Source organism: Anolis carolinensis, chromosome 1 (assembly GCF_035594765.1).
Source record: "Anolis carolinensis isolate JA03-04 chromosome 1, rAnoCar3.1.pri, whole genome shotgun sequence".
NCBI lineage: Eukaryota > Metazoa > Chordata > Lepidosauria > Squamata > Dactyloidae > Anolis > Anolis carolinensis.
The window spans coordinates 330,455,637-330,474,425 of NC_085841.1; the positions used below are offsets into that span (position 1 = coordinate 330,455,637).

General features: G+C 43.0%; 1 protein-coding gene across 7 annotated transcripts in view; it reads left to right on the forward strand.

Moving 5' to 3' along the window:
- Positions 1–18,789, forward strand: part of ttll5 (tubulin tyrosine ligase like 5) — a 177,124-nt gene that overhangs the window by 146,991 nt on the left and 11,344 nt on the right. For all 7 annotated transcript variants that reach the window (XR_010002127.1, XM_062968328.1, XM_062968329.1 and 4 more), the window contains one exon: positions 15,937–16,157. Coding sequence is in view for 6 of the 7 variants with exons in the window: in XM_062968328.1 (XP_062824398.1) it covers positions 15,937–16,157 (221 nt within the window). In the remaining variant the exon portion in view is untranslated. The remainder of the gene's footprint in view (positions 1–15,936; positions 16,158–18,789) is intronic.

Sequence of the window (18,789 nt, forward strand, 5' to 3'; positions counted from 1 at the left end):
GTCCCTGCTTTTTATAATTCATTTTTTTACCTATTGCATCTTAATAATGAGATGTGTTTATTTTCATATTTTATATCACATTGATATAATTTTGTCTTGTTCCTTTAATAGGTAGTATTTTCTTGACTAGTCTTTTCTTGACTGTCTTTTGTCTAGAATTGTTTACTTTGGATATTATTGTAATTATTTGATCAATCGGTCCTAAATTCTGAAGAGATAATGTCACTTGAGCAAGTCGTTACCAAACAGGCTGATATGGAATCTTATTCCCTCACTGCATCATACACACCCAGATTAATTTGATTAATTTAGTTTTCATGTGATATTTTCTTGATTTAGTAAACATCTTTTCTAAAATTTTGCTTCCCAATTTTTTTCAGAGAGAAGGGGAAAATCATGATAGAGTATCTAAGTGCTTTCTATAAAGAAATCTCTATAAATGTTCCATGCTCTGTACTGCCTTTTCATTTACATTCTGTTCTACTCTGGGCAAGGAGAAATAGTAGGTGCCTTTTGAGTCTCTTTCCATCTGGCCCCACGTACACAATACTCAGCACAGGGTAGCCCTGTGAGGAAAGCTGTGCCTCTGAGAGGTTTAAAGGGGGCCATGCTGCCTAGCTGATCTCTCTTCTAATTGCTGACATCGAGATGATGTTGTTCTTGGCTTCGAGCAAAGCCATTACTCAGGAGTTTCTGTTAAAGTGATTCTTTGTTAAACCTTTGCTTGCGTCCCCCGCACTCCCTCCCTTTCTCCCTCAGAGTGCAGCCACTCAGAGTTGTAGTTATAGAGATCCTTGCCTTGCCGCAGGCTCAGGCAGGACTGAAGTTTCCATTATTGAAGAAAGGGAATTTTAATGCAGAGACTCTTAACTATGCACACCATAGATGAATTCAGCTTAACATATGATTAATATAATTTAAATGTCAAAAAGCAAAGAAATATGAACGAGCCATTCTTGTCCACTGTGACTAGCTATAACTCTGCATGCTGACATGAGGCAATAAAAGGAAAGTCTTTATAACCAGTGCCATTACACATTCATTTATAGTATGCAATATTGAAGTTTCATGAATCATTAAGTAATGTTGTAAACTACAATGAAATAAAACATCTTAATGGGTTTTAATGTACAAGGCCCTAGCTCATGTTGTTGCTGTCCATCCTTTTAACCTTCATCATGCCCTCACTGTGTAGTGTTATGGAAGTAGCTATTTCTGAATCTCACTTTCTTGAATTCTAAATTTGATACCATTATGATGGATCTACTAGGGTCATTGTGAAGATCAGTTTGTGAAACACTTTGCAATCATGACTTATTTCAGTCATTAATAATATTGTTTTCCAATGAATAAAATGCCATAGAATGTATAGAATTAAATACAGGGTGTTTGAAAAAGAACTCCCTATCTTTTTCAAACACCCTATATAATTACATAGAAATTCTGGAGAAGTTCTGATTGTTTTCAGCACATGTCATAGTGTAAAATTAATACTGCTGTGTTGACCATTCAAGCAGTATTGTTCGGTGCTACATTTATTTGAATATCTAAATTATCCAAGCTCTATGCATTGAAAAACCTCATTTCAAAAATAGTTGTGCTTTTTGAGTGTGAGAAGTTAATTACCTTTGTGTGTTACATATTTCTACATGTAACATCCTGCCAAAAGAAAGTATTGCTTTCCATCACAGTTGTTCTTCAATTTTTGTAGGAATTGGAGTTTCAGGGCTCTTGTGAAAGCTGGAAAAATGCAAATGTTTCTATGCCTCCCAAATCCAAAATTTCTGGTTAGCTCATATGGGGAAAGGATCAGTCTTTCGAATATCCTGACCCCAAGCAGTTCAAGACTTTGCAGTAAAAACCAGCATCTTGAATTGAGCTTGCAAGCAAATGTGAAGCTAATGTAATTCTTGAAAAAATGATGATGCTTGGTCCCAAATGCACACCTGACACTAGTCTGCCAGCTACATTTTAAACCAACATAATGCATATAATGTGCTGCAACTTCCAAACACTTTTCAGGAATATCCCATGTAGAGTGCAGTAACCTAATCTGGAGATAAATAAGCTGTTGACCTCTATGACCAATTTTGTCTTCCCTAAAAAAGGGTGCAGCTGGTGCACCAGCCAAAACTGGGCAAAGGTGGTGCTCCTTGCTACCATAGCCGCTTGGCCTTCCAGGAGCAGCAGAGGAAGGGCAACTCCAGGCTGTGTTCACAACCCCAGATTGGTTTTTCTATTGGCCCAAAGAGCAATTCTATCTTGTTTTGGTTGATTTTTTTTGGTATTTATTTATATAGTACCATCAAATGTACATGGGTCCTGCCAAGGGTGTACAATCTAAAATGTATGTTTATACAAATATAATCATAAGAGGAAGAAGGAATAACAAATCACAACCTCTTTTTATTGACTCATATCCAATCCTTATTTAAATCACTGATAAAAATGTTGAAGACTACCATGTTTACTTGAATTTATTGTGTCATTACATGTAATACTAATCCTAATTTTCAAGACCCTGAAACCAAAAAAAAAAAAAAAATCCTGGCGAATGTAATGCAGCAGCAAATAATATTTGTCTTGTACAAAGCATACAAGTCAGAGAAAGTGATGTGCTTCCTTACCTTCCCTTTGCCACAGAGCCGGAATGGGATGTTTGTGAAAGAAAGTGGGCCTGATAATAGCAAGAGGATGACAGGCCGAAGGGCACAGATGAGATTGCATCAGGCAATGTCTGATGGAGGGCCTCATGGAGGGGCATGGCCTTCCCTTTGCACAACTATTGATCATGACTCCAAATGCTTTGCTGAAATCCTCATAAATGATATTCATAGCATTCCCACTATCTACTTAATTAGTGACCTAATTTTTTTAAAAAAAGATGTAAGATTAGATTGATGAAATTTATTCTTGACAAACCCATGTTGGCTCCTACTGATTAAGATATTTGCAGATAGACTCCTGTATGTTGTTGTTTATTCGTTCAGTTGCTTCCGACTCTTTGTGACCTCATGGACCCACCCACGCCAGAGCTTCCTGTCGGCCGTTGCCACCCCCAGCTCCTTCAAGGTCAAGCCAGTCACTTCAAGGATTCCACCCATCCATCTTGCCCTTGGTCGGCCTCTCTTCCTTTTTCCTTCCTTTTTCCCCAGCATCATTCTCTTCTCCAAGCTTTCCTGTCTTCTCATTATGTGGCCAAAGTACTTAATCTTTGCCTCTAATATCCTTCCCTCCCGTGAGCAGCCGGTCATTATTTCCTGGAGTATGGACTGATTGGATCTTCTTTGTGGTCCAAGGCACTCCTGTGTAACCTGTTGTAATCCCCCTCCTTTTTGCCACATCGGTTCCTTTGACTAGGTTTTATCCTTTAATTGTAATATGCCTGTCAGGGAGGTATCCGACTCTATTATGGCCATAGAGTCATATTTGCCTTCCTGCATCGGGACTTAAAACTCATCTTGTTTTTTTTCTGCCATACTCTGTGTGTTGATGGATGGACATTTGCGGTGTTGTTTGTTCTCACCTATTCCTTTATTGTGGATCTTTGTGTTTAGGGCTTGCATTTAGGTTGACGTTTGGGCCAACCCCACAAACATTTAGTTTAAAGCCCTTCCCAAGCAACTTGCCCACATTATCGCGTTGATCAAACTGAAACTCATCCATCAAAACTGACCATTTATGTGTTTTAGTTACCTCCCCAGACTCTACCTTTGATGTGGAGTCAAAGTCAGAACAGATCTGAGCAATTTTCTCTGCAAGGCATTTATCAAATTCATCACAGTGTTTTTTGACAGCTTCTCCTCAGCAGTCTGAGTTCTAGTATGTAATGGCCTTTTAATTCCCTGAAATAGCTGCACAGGACAAGACTGAGCTGATGTAATAGAGATGACAAACAGTCATTTCTTCACTGTCCTTTTGCTCAGAGTAGTCTAAAATGGGGCCCTACCTATGCTAGATTGAATTCATTTGAGACTCTACTTGTCTACCCAAGCATTTTGTTTCAACTTTTCAGAAAACCAAGGAGCTCATTCTCTGTATCCACTTAAAGGATGGTTAGGAGTGATTGTGTTAACTGCCAGGGTCATTTCCCTTTTCCATATATTAGCCAGAGCATCAACAGGATCATCAACTGCAGTATCTGGAAAACCTTACAGAGTATTTAGGAATCCTTCTAGATCTCTGATGGTTCATGTTGGAACTAATGATACTGCAAGACATAGTCTTCAAAATCTCAGAAGAAAGCTAAAAAAATTTAATGTACAGGTGGTCTTTTCATCTCTCTTCCCCATTGTACGACGTGGCCCAGGAAGAGCGAGAAAAATATTAGATGTGAATAACTGGCTCCGCAGATGGTGTCAGGAAGAACAATTTGGAAGTCAAATTAGGAAGGATAGCTAATACTCCAGAGGGCAGGATCAGAATTCAAAATAACCTTAAAAGTTTAGAGAGCTGGGCCAAAAGTAACAAAACGAATTTCACCAAGGACAAATGTAAGATACCATGCTTAGGCAGAAAAAAATGAAATGCAAAGATATAGGATGGGTGATGCCTGGCTCAACAGCAGTACATAAAGAAAAAAAATCTTGGGAGTCTTTGTGGACAAGTTAAACATGAGCCAACAGTGTGATGCAGTAGCTTTAAAAGCCAATGGGATTTCAGGCTGCATCAAAAGGAGTATAGTATTTAGATCAAGAGAAATAATGGTGCCTCTCGATTCTGCTTTGCTTAGACCTCACCTGAAATACTGTGTCCAATTCTGGGCACTACAGTTCAAAAGAGATTGACAAGCTGTAAGGTGGCCAGAGGAGGGCAACTGAAATGATCAAAGGTCTGGAGACCATGCTCTATGAGTAACGTCTTAAAAAACTGGGTATGTTTAGCCTGCAGAAGAGAAGGTTGAGAGGAGATATAAATATGTGAAAAGGTGCTATAAGGAAGAGGGAACAGGTTTGTTTTGTACTGCCCTTGAAACTAGGACTCAGAGCAATGGGTTCAAATCACAAGAAAGGAGATTACACCTGAACATTAGGAAGAACTTCCTGCCTGTACGAACTGTTCAACAGTGGAACTATCTGCCTCGGAGTGTGATGGAAGCTCCTTTCTCGGAAACTTTTAAACAGAGGCTGGATGGACCACCTGTCAGGGATACTTTTATTGTGCTTTTCCTGCATGGCAGGGGGTTGGACTAGATGGCCCATGTGGTCTCTTCTAACTCTATGATTCTATGATTTTATGATGATGGACAATTTTAATTGGTCCTCAATCTCTGCAGAGATTAGGAGTTCCAGCAAATCTCAACTGTATGACATGGTGACCTGTCAACAGCAACTAAGGTCATTCAACCCGCTGCTCCCCATTACGCTTCCTACTACCAAAAACAGATCAAAAGTATGGCTTACCACATGTGTAATGCCAGAGTAGCCCCTGATTAGGAGGCTTTGCAATAAGATAAGTTAGTAAGTTTGGGGGAGATAAACACCACCTTTTAAACTACAGTAGAGTCTCACTTATCCAAGCCCCGCTTATCCAAGCTTCTGGATTATCCAAGCCATTTTTGTAGTCAATGTTTTCAATATATAGTGATATTTTGGTGCTAAAATCGTAAATACAACATAACATTACTGCATATTGAACTACTTTTTCTGTCAAATTTGTTGTATAACATGATTTTTTGGTGCTTAATTTGTAAAATCACAACCTAATTTGACGTTTAATAGGCTTTTCCTTAATCCCTCCTTATTATCCAAGATATTTGCTTATCCAAGCTTCTGCCAGCCCATTTAGCTTGGATAAGTGAAACTCTACTGTATTTCCAGCAGCTCTGGCAGGAAAACGGTTGAGCTCAGCACGGATGATACACCAACAGAATCCCAGTCCTTTTTCATTCCATTACAACATGTGCAAACTCAAACCTTGGAGACTGTTATCAGTAGGGTAGTGGACCCATAATAGATCATTGCACATCTTCCTTCTCAGCCATCAATTTCTGCCTGTTTCATCCAGAAAACTGTTAGGCCAACTTGATCAAGTTGACACCTACTATCTTTAATCAGTCAAGCTTCAGTTATACATGCAAGGTCAGCTTGCTTGTCTAGGATCAAATCCTAGATCATACAACTCTTCCCAGTCATTGGCTTGGCATTAAGCAGCAACACTTTTTGACCTGATGGGCTTCCACTACAGCTGCCAGGAATCTGTTAGTTAGATGGTAAACCAGAAGACAGAAGAGCTGTGAGATGGCTCTCCCCTCACATGTTTCTCCTACATTGGTCTGTTCTACCCCCCACCACCATACTTCTATCCGCCCAGCAACTCTTGTGTTTTCTGAACAAATACCAATTTCCTAATAGCCTATCCACAATTCAAATCCCGAGATACCATTAAAATCTGAAACAATTAGTTGCAAACTATATTTTTACTATATACTGCAGAAGAATCCAGTACAACAGTTCATCATATTTTTGCTGTATATCATATCTTGCCTAGGCTATAAGAAAAAAGGCTGTAAGGTAGCCTTAAAATGGTGGTTAATGCAGAATAATCAGCAATCTTGAAAAATGTGATGTGTGGCTTGAACGGGTGGCTCCGTCTTCTGTTTGATTAGTATAGCATTAATGGTTACATAGGCTCATCAGTTCCCATACATTCACATTTTTCCCTAAGTACCTTTGTTTCCTGCTCTTGCCCTGTATTGCATTACTGTCTCTAGAATGCTTTAGGTCTGCAGGGTTCACTTTGCCTTTGGTGCATAGTACCATAACTTATTCGTAAAATGACTTTAGTTATCCACATAGAAAAATCATGTCAGGAATGTATTTCATGTATTTTTAGTGTAACAGCTGAGAAGGAGTGGCTCATAGTTTGGGAACATCAATCTAAATCCTGTTTCCCTCCATCCCTCTTGTTTCTCTTCTACTTCTTTATTTCTTCCTCATACATCAGCAACTCTCAAAGAAGATTTTTATGCCATTTGAGCTCTGTATAGTACCTAGATTATATATTTTAAGTACTCATAGCAGCAGTAAGTGATCTGAGAATTGTTGATTTGTATTCTGAAAACAGGAGCAATGGAAAACATGCTACATGTTAGGATCGCTTCTGACTCTTATAATGTTTAGGATATTTCTGCATCAGAATGATTCCAGTTGATAGGAGAAGAGCTATAAATCTGTTGTAGAGCAGATTCTTTGCTTGCAAAAGACCCCAGGCTAAGTCCTTAACCTTTGGGTTGGGAAAGACTTGAAAGAGTTGTTGCTACTCAGTACAAACGATATGGAGCTAAATAGTTTAATAGCCTGACTCAGTATAAGACAATGTCCTAGATTTTTAAAATTTTGTTTCTATCTTTAGTTGTTCTAATTTCCTTCTGTTCCACATATCTTGTATATATGGTTCCCATCTCTTCAAAATGGTTTACACAGAACTGTGAATAGACAGCTATATGCCTGTGCAAACGTAAGAAACACCAAGAGAAACTTGAAAAAATAATACATTTTAATTCTGAGTGAATAAAACAATGATTGAGCTGATGCCACATCTGCTGTCCTGTGATTGCAGGTTATGGAGACAATACTCCTACAAGAATTCCAAGAGAACTCTGTGTGATTCCAACTACAGAAATTTATATTTGGAGAACTTTTGTGTTTTGTTTCAAGATATAGCATATCAAACTTAATACGTTGACCTATATTTGTCAGGGTACGTTACATGCAGCCCAGCTAAAAAAGGAAGTTTTTTGCAGTACAAATAACATCTAATCAATTTATACAGTGAAGGCCAGGATTATTTTTTTATGCTCTGAAATTTACATGAAGTAGCTACTCGTACTCGGTGAAGTAGCTTGAGATTACAAACAGAGTTTTCTGAAGTAGGAGAATCCAAAGCCAGTTATGCCTTTTGATTGGAATATGCGAACAATTGTGTTTCTATTCATATAATTATTGGGGCATGCCCTGGTGAAGCATTCAGTTATTTTCCTGCTGCTTAGATGTTAGTGCTTTTATGAAATTGTCCCTGGTATTTCGTTATGTTGAAAGGTGTCTTAAGCAGTATACTGTGAGCTGTTCTTTCCCCCTTTTCATGTAACGTGTGGTTTGAATTTGTTTATTCATTCATGGGCATTGAATGAGCAAGTAACAGTGTTGCCATTGTGCAGAATGCAAGTGAAGGCTGGTTCTCTATATTTATTGCTATTCTTGTATTTTGGATGGGAAACTTGGCAGGTTAAGTCATATGGAAGAGGGAAGGGGCTCATTCTAGCCCAGGGATGCATGGGAGAGGGATCGCTTACTGAATAGGCACCATACTGCCAATCTAAACTAGCCATTGGCCAGACACAGCCACTAATACCCATGTCCTCCTTTCCTCCTCCCTCATTAAACTTAGCTCTTCTTTGTTCTTTCTTATCTCTCTGTCTCTCTCACATGCCCAAGCATGAGCAATGTACTTAAACTTCCATCAGGATTAATGTCTTTGCTACTTGTGAATAAGCAATCTTCAGAAAATAAATTTGTTTTTGTCACGACCCAGGCGGCAGAGGCACCAATAACCATACACAGAGGCCAGAATCTAACTAATATCTTTATTGAAGGAATATATAAAGTTAATAAAAATAAGTATAGAAAATAGTCCAGAATTAAACCCTTCAGGAAAGGTCAGAATTAGTCCAAAAAAGCAATGTCCAATAAGAAATATTAAGGTCCAAAGTTGTAATCCAATAACCGAAACACTCACTTTGCCAAGCAAAGTGAGGGGAGATGACAAGGTCCTTAGTCCATAAAACTTGAGCGTGGCTAGGAAATAACTTGATACTTGAAACAAGGCTTGAACGTGGAACAAGGTAACTAAGAACAAGAACAAGGTCCGTGGAATAACTTGGTAAAATCCGTGAAACAAGGCAAGGATTAGTCCTGGGAAGCAAGGCAAAGTCCGTAGGTAAACAAAGGCTGGGAAGCAAGGCGAAGGCTGGATAGCAAGGCAAGGCTTGAGCTGAAGCGAGGCTTGAATCGGAGCGCGCTGTCCAGACACAACTCGCTCCGTAGGCTGACGAATTGACTCCGCGAAGTTGCTACGCGGGCAAAACACCTATATAGAGTCCAACTTTCTCACCAAAGCGGTTCTCTGGGAATCAGAAACGAAAGCTAAACTCTGAGACCAGATGTTAAACTCCTTAAAGATTCTCACGAGAACCAATGTTAATTGGCAACATTCTTAGCTGCTATCCTCGCACTCCTGCGCGAAGCTGAATCCAAACTTCTCTGTTGTTTACAAAACTCCCGGCGCAAGAACACGGGAGAAGTAGGCTCTGGGGTTGTTTGACATACTTCTGGGGCACAACTTTCTTGCAGGTGCAAGGTTTCCAGATCTGCCTGGGAAGGATCTGGCTGAGAGGAATCCAGTTCAGACTGGGGAGGTAAAAAACCCAAGTTTTCATCTTCATCAGGGATTACAATGTCCTGAGCAGGACTACAAGGCCCATGGTTCATCACACTATCCCCCTCCTCAGGGCCCCTCCCAAACTGGGGTCCTCTCCCCGAGGCGCGAGGTCGCGGTTTGGTGGGATAGGTCAGATGGAAGCGACGGGTTAGATCAGGAGCGTGGACTGTGGAGGCGTCTTCCCAAGAGCGTTCCTCAGGCCCAAAACCCACCCAGTCAATGAGATATTGTAGGCGGCGGCGATGAAAGCGAGAATCCAAAATGTCCTCAACCTCGAACTCCTCCTCCCCATTCATCAAAACAGGAGGGGGGGCCGGTTGGTCTGTATCAGGACGCACACCATCCGCCGGAAGGAGCAGGGAACGGTGAAACACTGGGTGAATGCGCATTGAACGCGGAAGTTGGAGTTTGAAAGTCACGGGGTTTAATTGCGCCACCACTGGATAGGGGCCAATGAAACGGGCATCTAACTTCCGGCATGGGCGGTGGGAGGGCAGAAAGCGAGTGGACAGAAAAACCCGATCTCCTACCTTGATTTCGGGGCCCGGCTGGCGGTGTTTGTCAGCGTGGCGTTTATAGTCCTCCTTGGCTTGGTCCAGTTGCTGGAGCAAAAGTTGTTGCACCGCTGTGAGTTCCTGCAGCCAATCCTCTGCTGCGGGAACTTCTGAAGTTTCAATGACAGGGGGAAAGAAACGTGGATGGAAACCGTAGTTTGCAAAGAACGGCGTTTCTTTTGTAGAAGCTTGAACTCCATTATTGTAGGCAAACTCAGACAGTGGTAACAGAGAAGCCCAATTGTCCTGTTGGTAGTTTACATAACAGCGAAGATACTGCTCCAAAGTGGCATTGGTGCGCTCCGTTTGCCCATCTGTTTGGGGATGATGAGCTGAAGATAAGCGAGAGTCTATGCCCAGTAGATTTTGTAGTGCCTTCCAAAAACGAGAGGTGAATTGAGATCCACGGTCTGTGACTAAACTCTTGGGCAATCCATGTAGTCTGAAAACATGCTGAAGGAATAGATCCGCAGTTTCTTTGGCCGTGGGGAGGCCTTCGCAGGGAATGAAATGGGCTAACTTGGTGAATAGGTCCACCACCACTAAGATCGTGGTGAATCCACAGGAAGGTGGTAGGTCAGTGATGAAATCCGCGGAAATTATTTCCCATGGGCGAGATGGGGTAGGAAGGGGGTGCAAAAGCCCTGAGGGCTTCTCCCTTCGTATCTTGGAGCGCTGGCATACTGGGCAGGTGTTGACATATTTTTCCACATCCTTGCGGATCTTGGGCCACCAAAAATCTCTTAGGATCAAATGCATGGTTTTAAATAGTCCGAAGTGTCCTGCTGGTTTGCAGTCATGACACAGACGAAGCGCTTTTTCCCTGCCCGGTCCGGGTGGGATATAAACATGATTTCTATAGCAGAGCAGCCCATCTTTAAGCGAAAAGGGAAAATGCAGACCTTGGCGAAGTTGGTCCTGCGCCCAGGCATCTGCTTGCTGACTAGCCCTGATTTCTTGAGCACAGATGGGTCCTGGAGTAGGGGAAGTTGAACCAATGGGACTGGATTTGGTGTTCCCCACTGTGAGCGTGGCAAAGTTCTCAGGTTGTAGCAGTTGGGATTCAAAGGTCTCCTTGCGTCCTGCAGCGTATTCCGGTTTACGTGACAGGGCGTCTGCTTGCTTGGTTTGAGCTGGGGTCACATAATGGATCTGGAAGTTGAAACGTTCAAAGAATAAAGCCCAACGTTGCTGCCTCTGATTTAGTTTGCGGGCAGTTCTTAGATGTTCTAGATTACGATGATCAGTGTGGACTTCAATGGGGAATTTGGCCCCTTCTAGCCAATGTCTCCAAGTTTCAAAGGCTGCCTTTATGGCCAGTAGTTCTTTTTCCCAAATGGTGTAATTCCTCTCTGGTGTGGTTAGTTGACGAGAATAAAAGGCACAGGGGTGGAGGTGATCTCCCACCGGTTGTAAGAGTACAGCCCCAATTGCCACATCAGAGGCGTCCGCTTGCACCACAAAAGGGGTTCCAGGATTTGGGTGCTGTAGAATTGGCTGGGAGGTGAATAGTTTCTTCAGTTGCTGGAACCCTTTCTCTGCTTGATCAGTCCAGCGGAAAGGCTGCTTCCCACGGATGCAGCTAGTGATGGGGTCGGACCAGCGGGCAAAATCTGGAATGAACTTGCGGTAGTAGTTCGCGAACCCCAAGAAACGCTGCACCTCTTTCTTGTTAGTTGGCGCCCGCCATTCCAATACTGCTGAAACTTTGGCTGGATCCATGGAAAGCCCTAGAGGCGAGATGCGGTAGCCAAGGAAATCTACCTCTTGTAGATCAAAAGCGCATTTTTCTAGCTTGGCATAAAGTCCATGATCCCGCAGTCGTTGCAACACCATTTTGACGTGGTTCTCATGTTCTGATTGTGATCTGGAAAACACCAAAAAATCGTCCAGGTAGATTATCAAGAATCTGTCTAGATAGTCCTGAAAAATATCGTTGACAAAATGCTGGAACGTTGCGGGAGCTCCGCATAAACCGAAATTCATAACTCGGGACTCGAATAATCCGAATTTAGTCTGGAAGGCGGTCTTCCACTCGTCCCCTTCTCTGATGCGAACTAGATTATAAGCCCCCCGAAGATCCAGCTTGGTGTAGACCTTGGCTCCTCGAAGTCGGTCCAGTAGATCCGAGATTAAGGGCAGGGGATAGCTGTTCCGCTTGGTGATATTGTTCAATGCTCTATAGTCCACCACCAAGCGTAATTCCCCTGACTTCTTCTTCACAAACATCACTGGGGAGGCGGCTGGGGATTGAGAGGGTCTGATGAACCCCTTGCGAAGGTTTGTCTCTAAGAATTCCCTGAGAGCTTCTTGCTCTGGTTCAGTCAGGGAGTAGAGATGCCCTCGCGGGATCGGGGCCCCCTCCACCAAGTCAATGGCGCAGTCATAAGGTCTATGTGGGGGTAATTTTTCGGCTTCTTTCTCATTGAATACATCCCAATACTCGGAGTACTTCTTTGGCAAGGTGATGATGGGTTCGGAGTCTGTGGCATGGCATACCTTGGCTACGAGGCAATGGTTTTGGCAGTACGGTGAAGCAAACTGCAGTTCTCTGTTGGACCAGGAGATGTTAGGGTCGTGGAGTGTCAGCCATGGAATTCCCAAAATCACAGGGAAATGGGGAACCTCGGTAACAAAGAAGGAAATCTCTTCCATATGTTCCCTTATCCACATCCTGGTGGGCTCCGACCACTGGCTTACGGGGCCCGTCTTGAGGGGACGGCCGTCTATGGCTTGCACCACACGGGCATTCTTGAAATCATGATATTGTAATCCCAGAGAGTCGGCATACTCTCTATCGATGAAATTGTTGGTAGCTCCAGAGTCTATCATGGCGTGGATCATGACGGGTCCCCTTTTTGCTGACCATAATGTGACCACGAGAAGGAACAGGACCCCGGTTGGCGGCTCTTGGATGGATTTTTTGACCGGGTTGGCGAGCCTCTCTACACCCGGTCGTTGGCTTCCCCCGCCGGCTGTGTGCCAGTCGGCTCAGACGCCTTCGACTCCGTGGAGGACGCTGCCGCAAGACGGGCGGCAGGCTTCCCTTTGGCTGGGCACTCTCTGGCGAAGTGGCCCCCGTTCCCGCAGTACCAGCAGAGGTTCAAGCGTTGACGACGGGCCTTCTCGGCGGCATCTAGTCTGGGACGCACATTGCCCAACTGCATCGGCACCTCCTCGCCTCCTCTGGGGTATGGGGTTGGCGGCGGGGGTCTCCACACCGGACGTGGCTGAACACTGGCGGGAGCGGGGGGTTTTGCCCCGGCTCTACCGCCCTGGCCTCGAACCCATTGTTTCCTGTTGGCAATCATGACTTCAGCCCGTAAACATTGATCAATGAGTGCCTCGAGGGTCTGGGGAGGATCCACCTTGGAGATTTCTTCCAGCATTTCAATGTTGAGACCCTCCCGAAATTGTCCTCTGAGGGCTACATCGTTCCAGCCGGTGTTGTGGGCCAGCACGCGGAACTCGGCTATGTACTGAGACATGGGTCTGTCTCCTTGAAGGAGGCGCCGGAGTTTGTGACCGGCTGCCTCCAAATTGTCCTCGATTCCCCAGGTCTCCTTAAGGTGATCCAAGAAGCGTTGTGCTGAACTTAGGTGGGGGGAGGCTTGATCAAACAGGGCCGTCGCCCAGCTAGCCGCTGGTCCGTCTAGAAGACTGTAGACCCACGCCACCTTGATGTCTTCTTGGGGAAACTCGGCATCACGGGCCTCTAGATAAGCTTGACATTGGCGGCGGAAAACATGAACCTTAGCAGCTTCTCCAGAAAACTTGGTAGGCAACGCCATGGCCGGGAGGCGAACTCCGCGCTCCCTCAACCCTTTTATTTCTCCATCCTGCGCGTTGAGTCTGTCACGGATGCGGTCCACTTCGTCCTTGCTGATGGTGTAGCTGAGCGGCTGTCCAGCCGGCGCGGCTCCGGTAGACATCCTGGCCTCGGTTAGTTGGTGCTTATGGGTGGCGGAGTCAAACTGTCACGACCCAGGCGGCAGAGGCACCAATAACCATACACAGAGGCCAGAATCTAACTAATATCTTTATTGAAGGAATATATAAAGTTAATAAAAATAAGTATAGAAAATAGTCCAGAATTAAACCCTTCAGGAAAGGTCAGAATTAGTCCAAAAAAGCAATGTCCAATAAGAAATATTAAGGTCCAAAGTTGTAATCCAATAACCGAAACACTCACTTTGCCAAGCAAAGTGAGGGGAGATGACAAGGTCCTTAGTCCATAAAACTTGAGCGTGGCTAGGAAATAACTTGATACTTGAAACAAGGCTTGAACGTGGAACAAGGTAACTAAGAACAAGAACAAGGTCCGTGGAATAACTTGGTAAAATCCGTGAAACAAGGCAAGGATTAGTCCTGGGAAGCAAGGCAAAGTCCGTAGGTAAACAAAGGCTGGGAAGCAAGGCGAAGGCTGGATAGCAAGGCAAGGCTTGAGCTGAAGCGAGGCTTGAATCGGAGCGCGCTGTCCAGACACAACTCGCTCCGTAGGCTGACGAATTGACTCCGCGAAGTTGCTACGCGGGCAAAACACCTATATAGAGTCCAACTTTCTCACCAAAGCGGTTCTCTGGGAATCAGAAACGAAAGCTAAACTCTGAGACCAGATGTTAAACTCCTTAAAGATTCTCACGAGAACCAATGTTAATTGGCAACATTCTTAGCTGCTATCCTCGCACTCCTGCGCGAAGCTGAATCCAAACTTCTCTGTTGTTTACAAAACTCCCGGCGCAAGAACACGGGAGAAGTAGGCTCTGGGGTTGTTTGACATACTTCTGGGGCACAACTTTCTTGCAGGTGCAAGGTTTCCAGATCTGCCTGGGAAGGATCTGGCTGAGAGGAATCCAGTTCAGACTGGGGAGGTAAAAAACCCAAGTTTTCATCTTCATCAGGGATTACAATGTCCTGAGCAGGACTACAAGGCCCATGGTTCATCACAGTTTTGAACGGGAAAGGAAATGTGTTGTTACTTATAAGCCACCTTTTTCAGGGTGAACCTAGAATGTTGTGTTGCTTTCATCTTTCAACCTTATGACAGAGAGAATCCATGCCAGTGGACACAATGTTGCATTGCAAATGCATTATTTCAGCCTGATTTGCCTGTTTTTTTTAATTATTGTAATAGTATTTACACAGCACACCCCATACCCAGGACCCTCATTTTTAGAATTCAGTACAGGTTTCTAGCTGCTGAAATGTAATTAGGGAATTTTCACAGAGGTAGATCTGCTGCTTTGCGTCTAAATTTCTCATGTTTTTCTTCCCTCGTTGTAACCTCATCCGTAGCAGATAAAGGCTTTTAATTTTTTAAAACAAACTTTTTTGTGTTATTTTCCCACCTCTACTTTCCTTTTCTGTGTGGCCAAACCTTATGACCTCACTTGCTGCTGTCTTGTTTGTAGAGTCGCTTCTTCTGGCTTCTAAACATAAACTAAGGGGGTTCACAATGGGATAATTTTCTTTGAAGCTGAACCCAGAGGCTGGGGTCAGTATCAGCTCCCTGCCTCTGTGTGTTGGCTGCATCCTAGAGCAGCCAGGATTACATCACAGCTAAGAAACAAAAGCCTTTTGGATATCTTCTGCCCCCAAGAAAAACAGCCCTGACCTTTTTTCATCTTCCAACAGTCGTGCTGCTTTAAAAGTTGCTTTGTTGTCTCTTCCCACTGGGTGACAAAGCTTCTTCTCTGCATGCAATTAAGAAAGAGATTCGGCCAAGCAAGGTATCAGAAGTTTAGTATTGGGGAGGAGACACATATATGCCAGTGTTTTTAATTGTACATTAAGCTCTGGAATAGACAGTGCGTAAAATAAATAATTTCATGGTAAATTTCAGTGTTAGAAAAGAGATACCGAAATATCTGATTCTGTGGACTGTTCCAAGCTGTCCTAAAGAACAAATATATTAAATCTTCTATTTCCTTTTCTTTCCAACCAGGCTTTGTTTGCCAACTTCCCAACGTCCAGCATCAGCTCTATCACTCTATCATCAGGTTCCGGTGCCCGTAGAACATCAAGTGCCATTTCTAGCAGCCAGAAGGCTTCCACCCTGCACAAAGTAATGTCGTCCCAGAGTGCATCTTCACACTTGATCCCTAAGCCCCCAGCAAGCCACAGACAGACAGTTATCAGGAAAGTGGCGTCTCAGAGGATTTCCAAGTAAGTTCGTATTCTTCTAACAAAATTCACTTCTGAAAAATATAGAGGGAACATGAATTGCAGATATTTCTGATTTGTCCATGAGTACATTGGTCCATCTCTATTGGATTGTGTTACTTTTTAAGAGAAATTAATTAAGGTTCCAAAACCCAACCTCAGTTTTCTAATATGCGGGGGGGGGGGGGGGGCATGGACAGACACAACACAATGTAATGGCATCATATTTATTTGTTTATTTCTTTTTATCTAGCTTTTATACTAAAACATAACATTAATGGCAGATAATAACCATAATTAAAAAAGCAAAAGCACAACAAAGTGAAAATAAATTTACCAATAAAAATGAAAATAATAACAATACATATTAATAGTCTGCACAGTGAGGTGCCTGCTTGTACTGAATAATCTTTGTGTTAGAAAAAATAATGTGGCAAGTCTTTCTTTCCAGACCATTCATGGTGCTAAGTTGTGCACAGAGAAATTCAAGTCTAACTATCTCATATTCTTCTGGAAGTCTATTCTTCACTCTACATAGTGATGATATGATTTGTTTCCAGAAGCCAAACAATTTTATTTTATAAGTTCTTTGTCTTTAAGTCTTTTGAATGTGAGAAAACAATCTTGCATTGTATCTTTCTAAGGCTTCGGTGAGAGGCATAGAATTGTTAGATAAAGGTAAAGGTTTCCCCTGACGTTAAGTCCAGTCGTGACCAACTCTGGGGGTTGGTGCTCATCTCCATTTCTAAGCCGAAGAGCCGGCGTCATCCATAGACACCTCCAAGGTCATGTGGCCAGCATGACTGCATGGAGCGCCGTTACCTTCCCGACTGAGCGGTACCTATTGATCTACTCACATTTGCATGTTTTCGAACTGCTAGGTTGGCAGGAGCTGGGGCTAACAGCGGGCGCTCATTCCGTTCCCGGGATTTGAACCTGGGACCTTTTGGTCCGCAAGTTCAGCAGCTCAGCACTTTAACCTACTGTGCCACCAGGGGCCCCATAGAATTGTTACTGCTTGTAAATTTATCATTTTTTGTTTTTATGGAACTATTAAGTTGTAGCCTGGCTTTTCCTTCAACCATTTGTTATTTTGTGGCTTTTGATCAGTGCTTCCTCTTACCCTTTTCTTCCCCAGACTAAACAATCCCAATCTTCTCAGTCTCTCATCATACAGAAGCCATTCAACACTGCTCGTAAATTATACCCAGTCTTTGGAGATAAACAGTTGTACTATAAATCTTTGTTCTGCATCATCTTGGTGTTCTGCATTTTGCTATTCATGGGCTTTTACTTCTTTTTACCCCCAAGTGTATTTAGAAGAGTTAATTCTAAAGAACTTCTGGCAGCATATCTGTAGACAAATCCAGAATTACAATTCCTTGGCAAAAGTAGGAGAGGGTAAATGAAGAGACACTAAAGTCCAATGAAAACTATATATGTTGCAGGTGTATGATTTGTGTGTGTGTGTGTGTGTGTGTGTGTGTGTGTGTGTGTGTGTCAGGCACGACTTAAGAAACTGCAAGTCGCTTCTGGTGTGAGAGAATTGGCCGTCTGCAAGGATGTTGCCCAGGGGATGCCCGGATGTCTTGATATTTTTTACCATCCTTGTGGGAGGCTTCTCTCATGTCCCCACATGGAGCTGGAGCTGATAGAGGGAGTTCATCCAAGGTTGGATTTGAACCGGTAACCTTCAGGTCAGCAACCCAAACTTGAAGTCACAAAGCTTTAACCCACTGTGCCACCGGGGGCTCCAGATGTGAGGAAGCCTTCTCTAAGATCTTAGAAATCCCGAGCCTATGTGAAAGTTGTAAATGTCAACCCCTATTTCTTACTTGCTTTGATAGGTATATTAGTTCTGTCTTTATCTTAATGAGAATGAATCATCCACCTTTGAAGTGTGTTTGATCCCTTTTGTTGAAGATAAATCTTGCAGTTGTTTCTTTTAGATCAATTTTTGCCTGCTTGATAATTACATATTTTTCAAGGATATCCTTCATTTTTCTTCTTAAACAGAGATAGTTAGCATCTCCAGTCTCCACAATTTTCTAAAATAATAAAAACCATTTTTCTTGATCTTTGGGCAGACATTCATATATAGGAAATCAGATTTTTAAAAGCAACCCATCCTGTTTTGTTTGTTTTTTTCTGTTACCCAGCATGAATCCTTGAGATGAAGTTAATGGCTAATAGATATATTTCTAGTCTCATCTTGGGCAGGATCTACACTGCCATATAATGCAGTTCAAACTGAATTATGTGAGAGTGTAGATCTAGTCTTCCAGTCAGAAAAGGATTTGAACTGGTCTGTTCAGCAAGCACAGATAGGTACACTTCTCATTGTGGGCATGCATGGACAATTTTTGTCTAATTCTTCCTAATGGTAATAAGAGACTGCATGTTGGTTCAGGTGACAAGTTTTTAATTGAATTCTTCTTTAAACAGCAAGATGTGTATTTGAAGATTCTAGTGCACTGTGCTCAACATATTGGCAAGGAAAATGTTTATCCTTATGAAATGGAACTGCAGCTTCTTGGACAGACTTTACTTAACTGCGTTCTTGTGGTTTCTGCTCTGTGACAGGCAGGAGTGTGGGAAAACCGGAAAAAGGCTCAGCATCAAAAATGCACAGAAA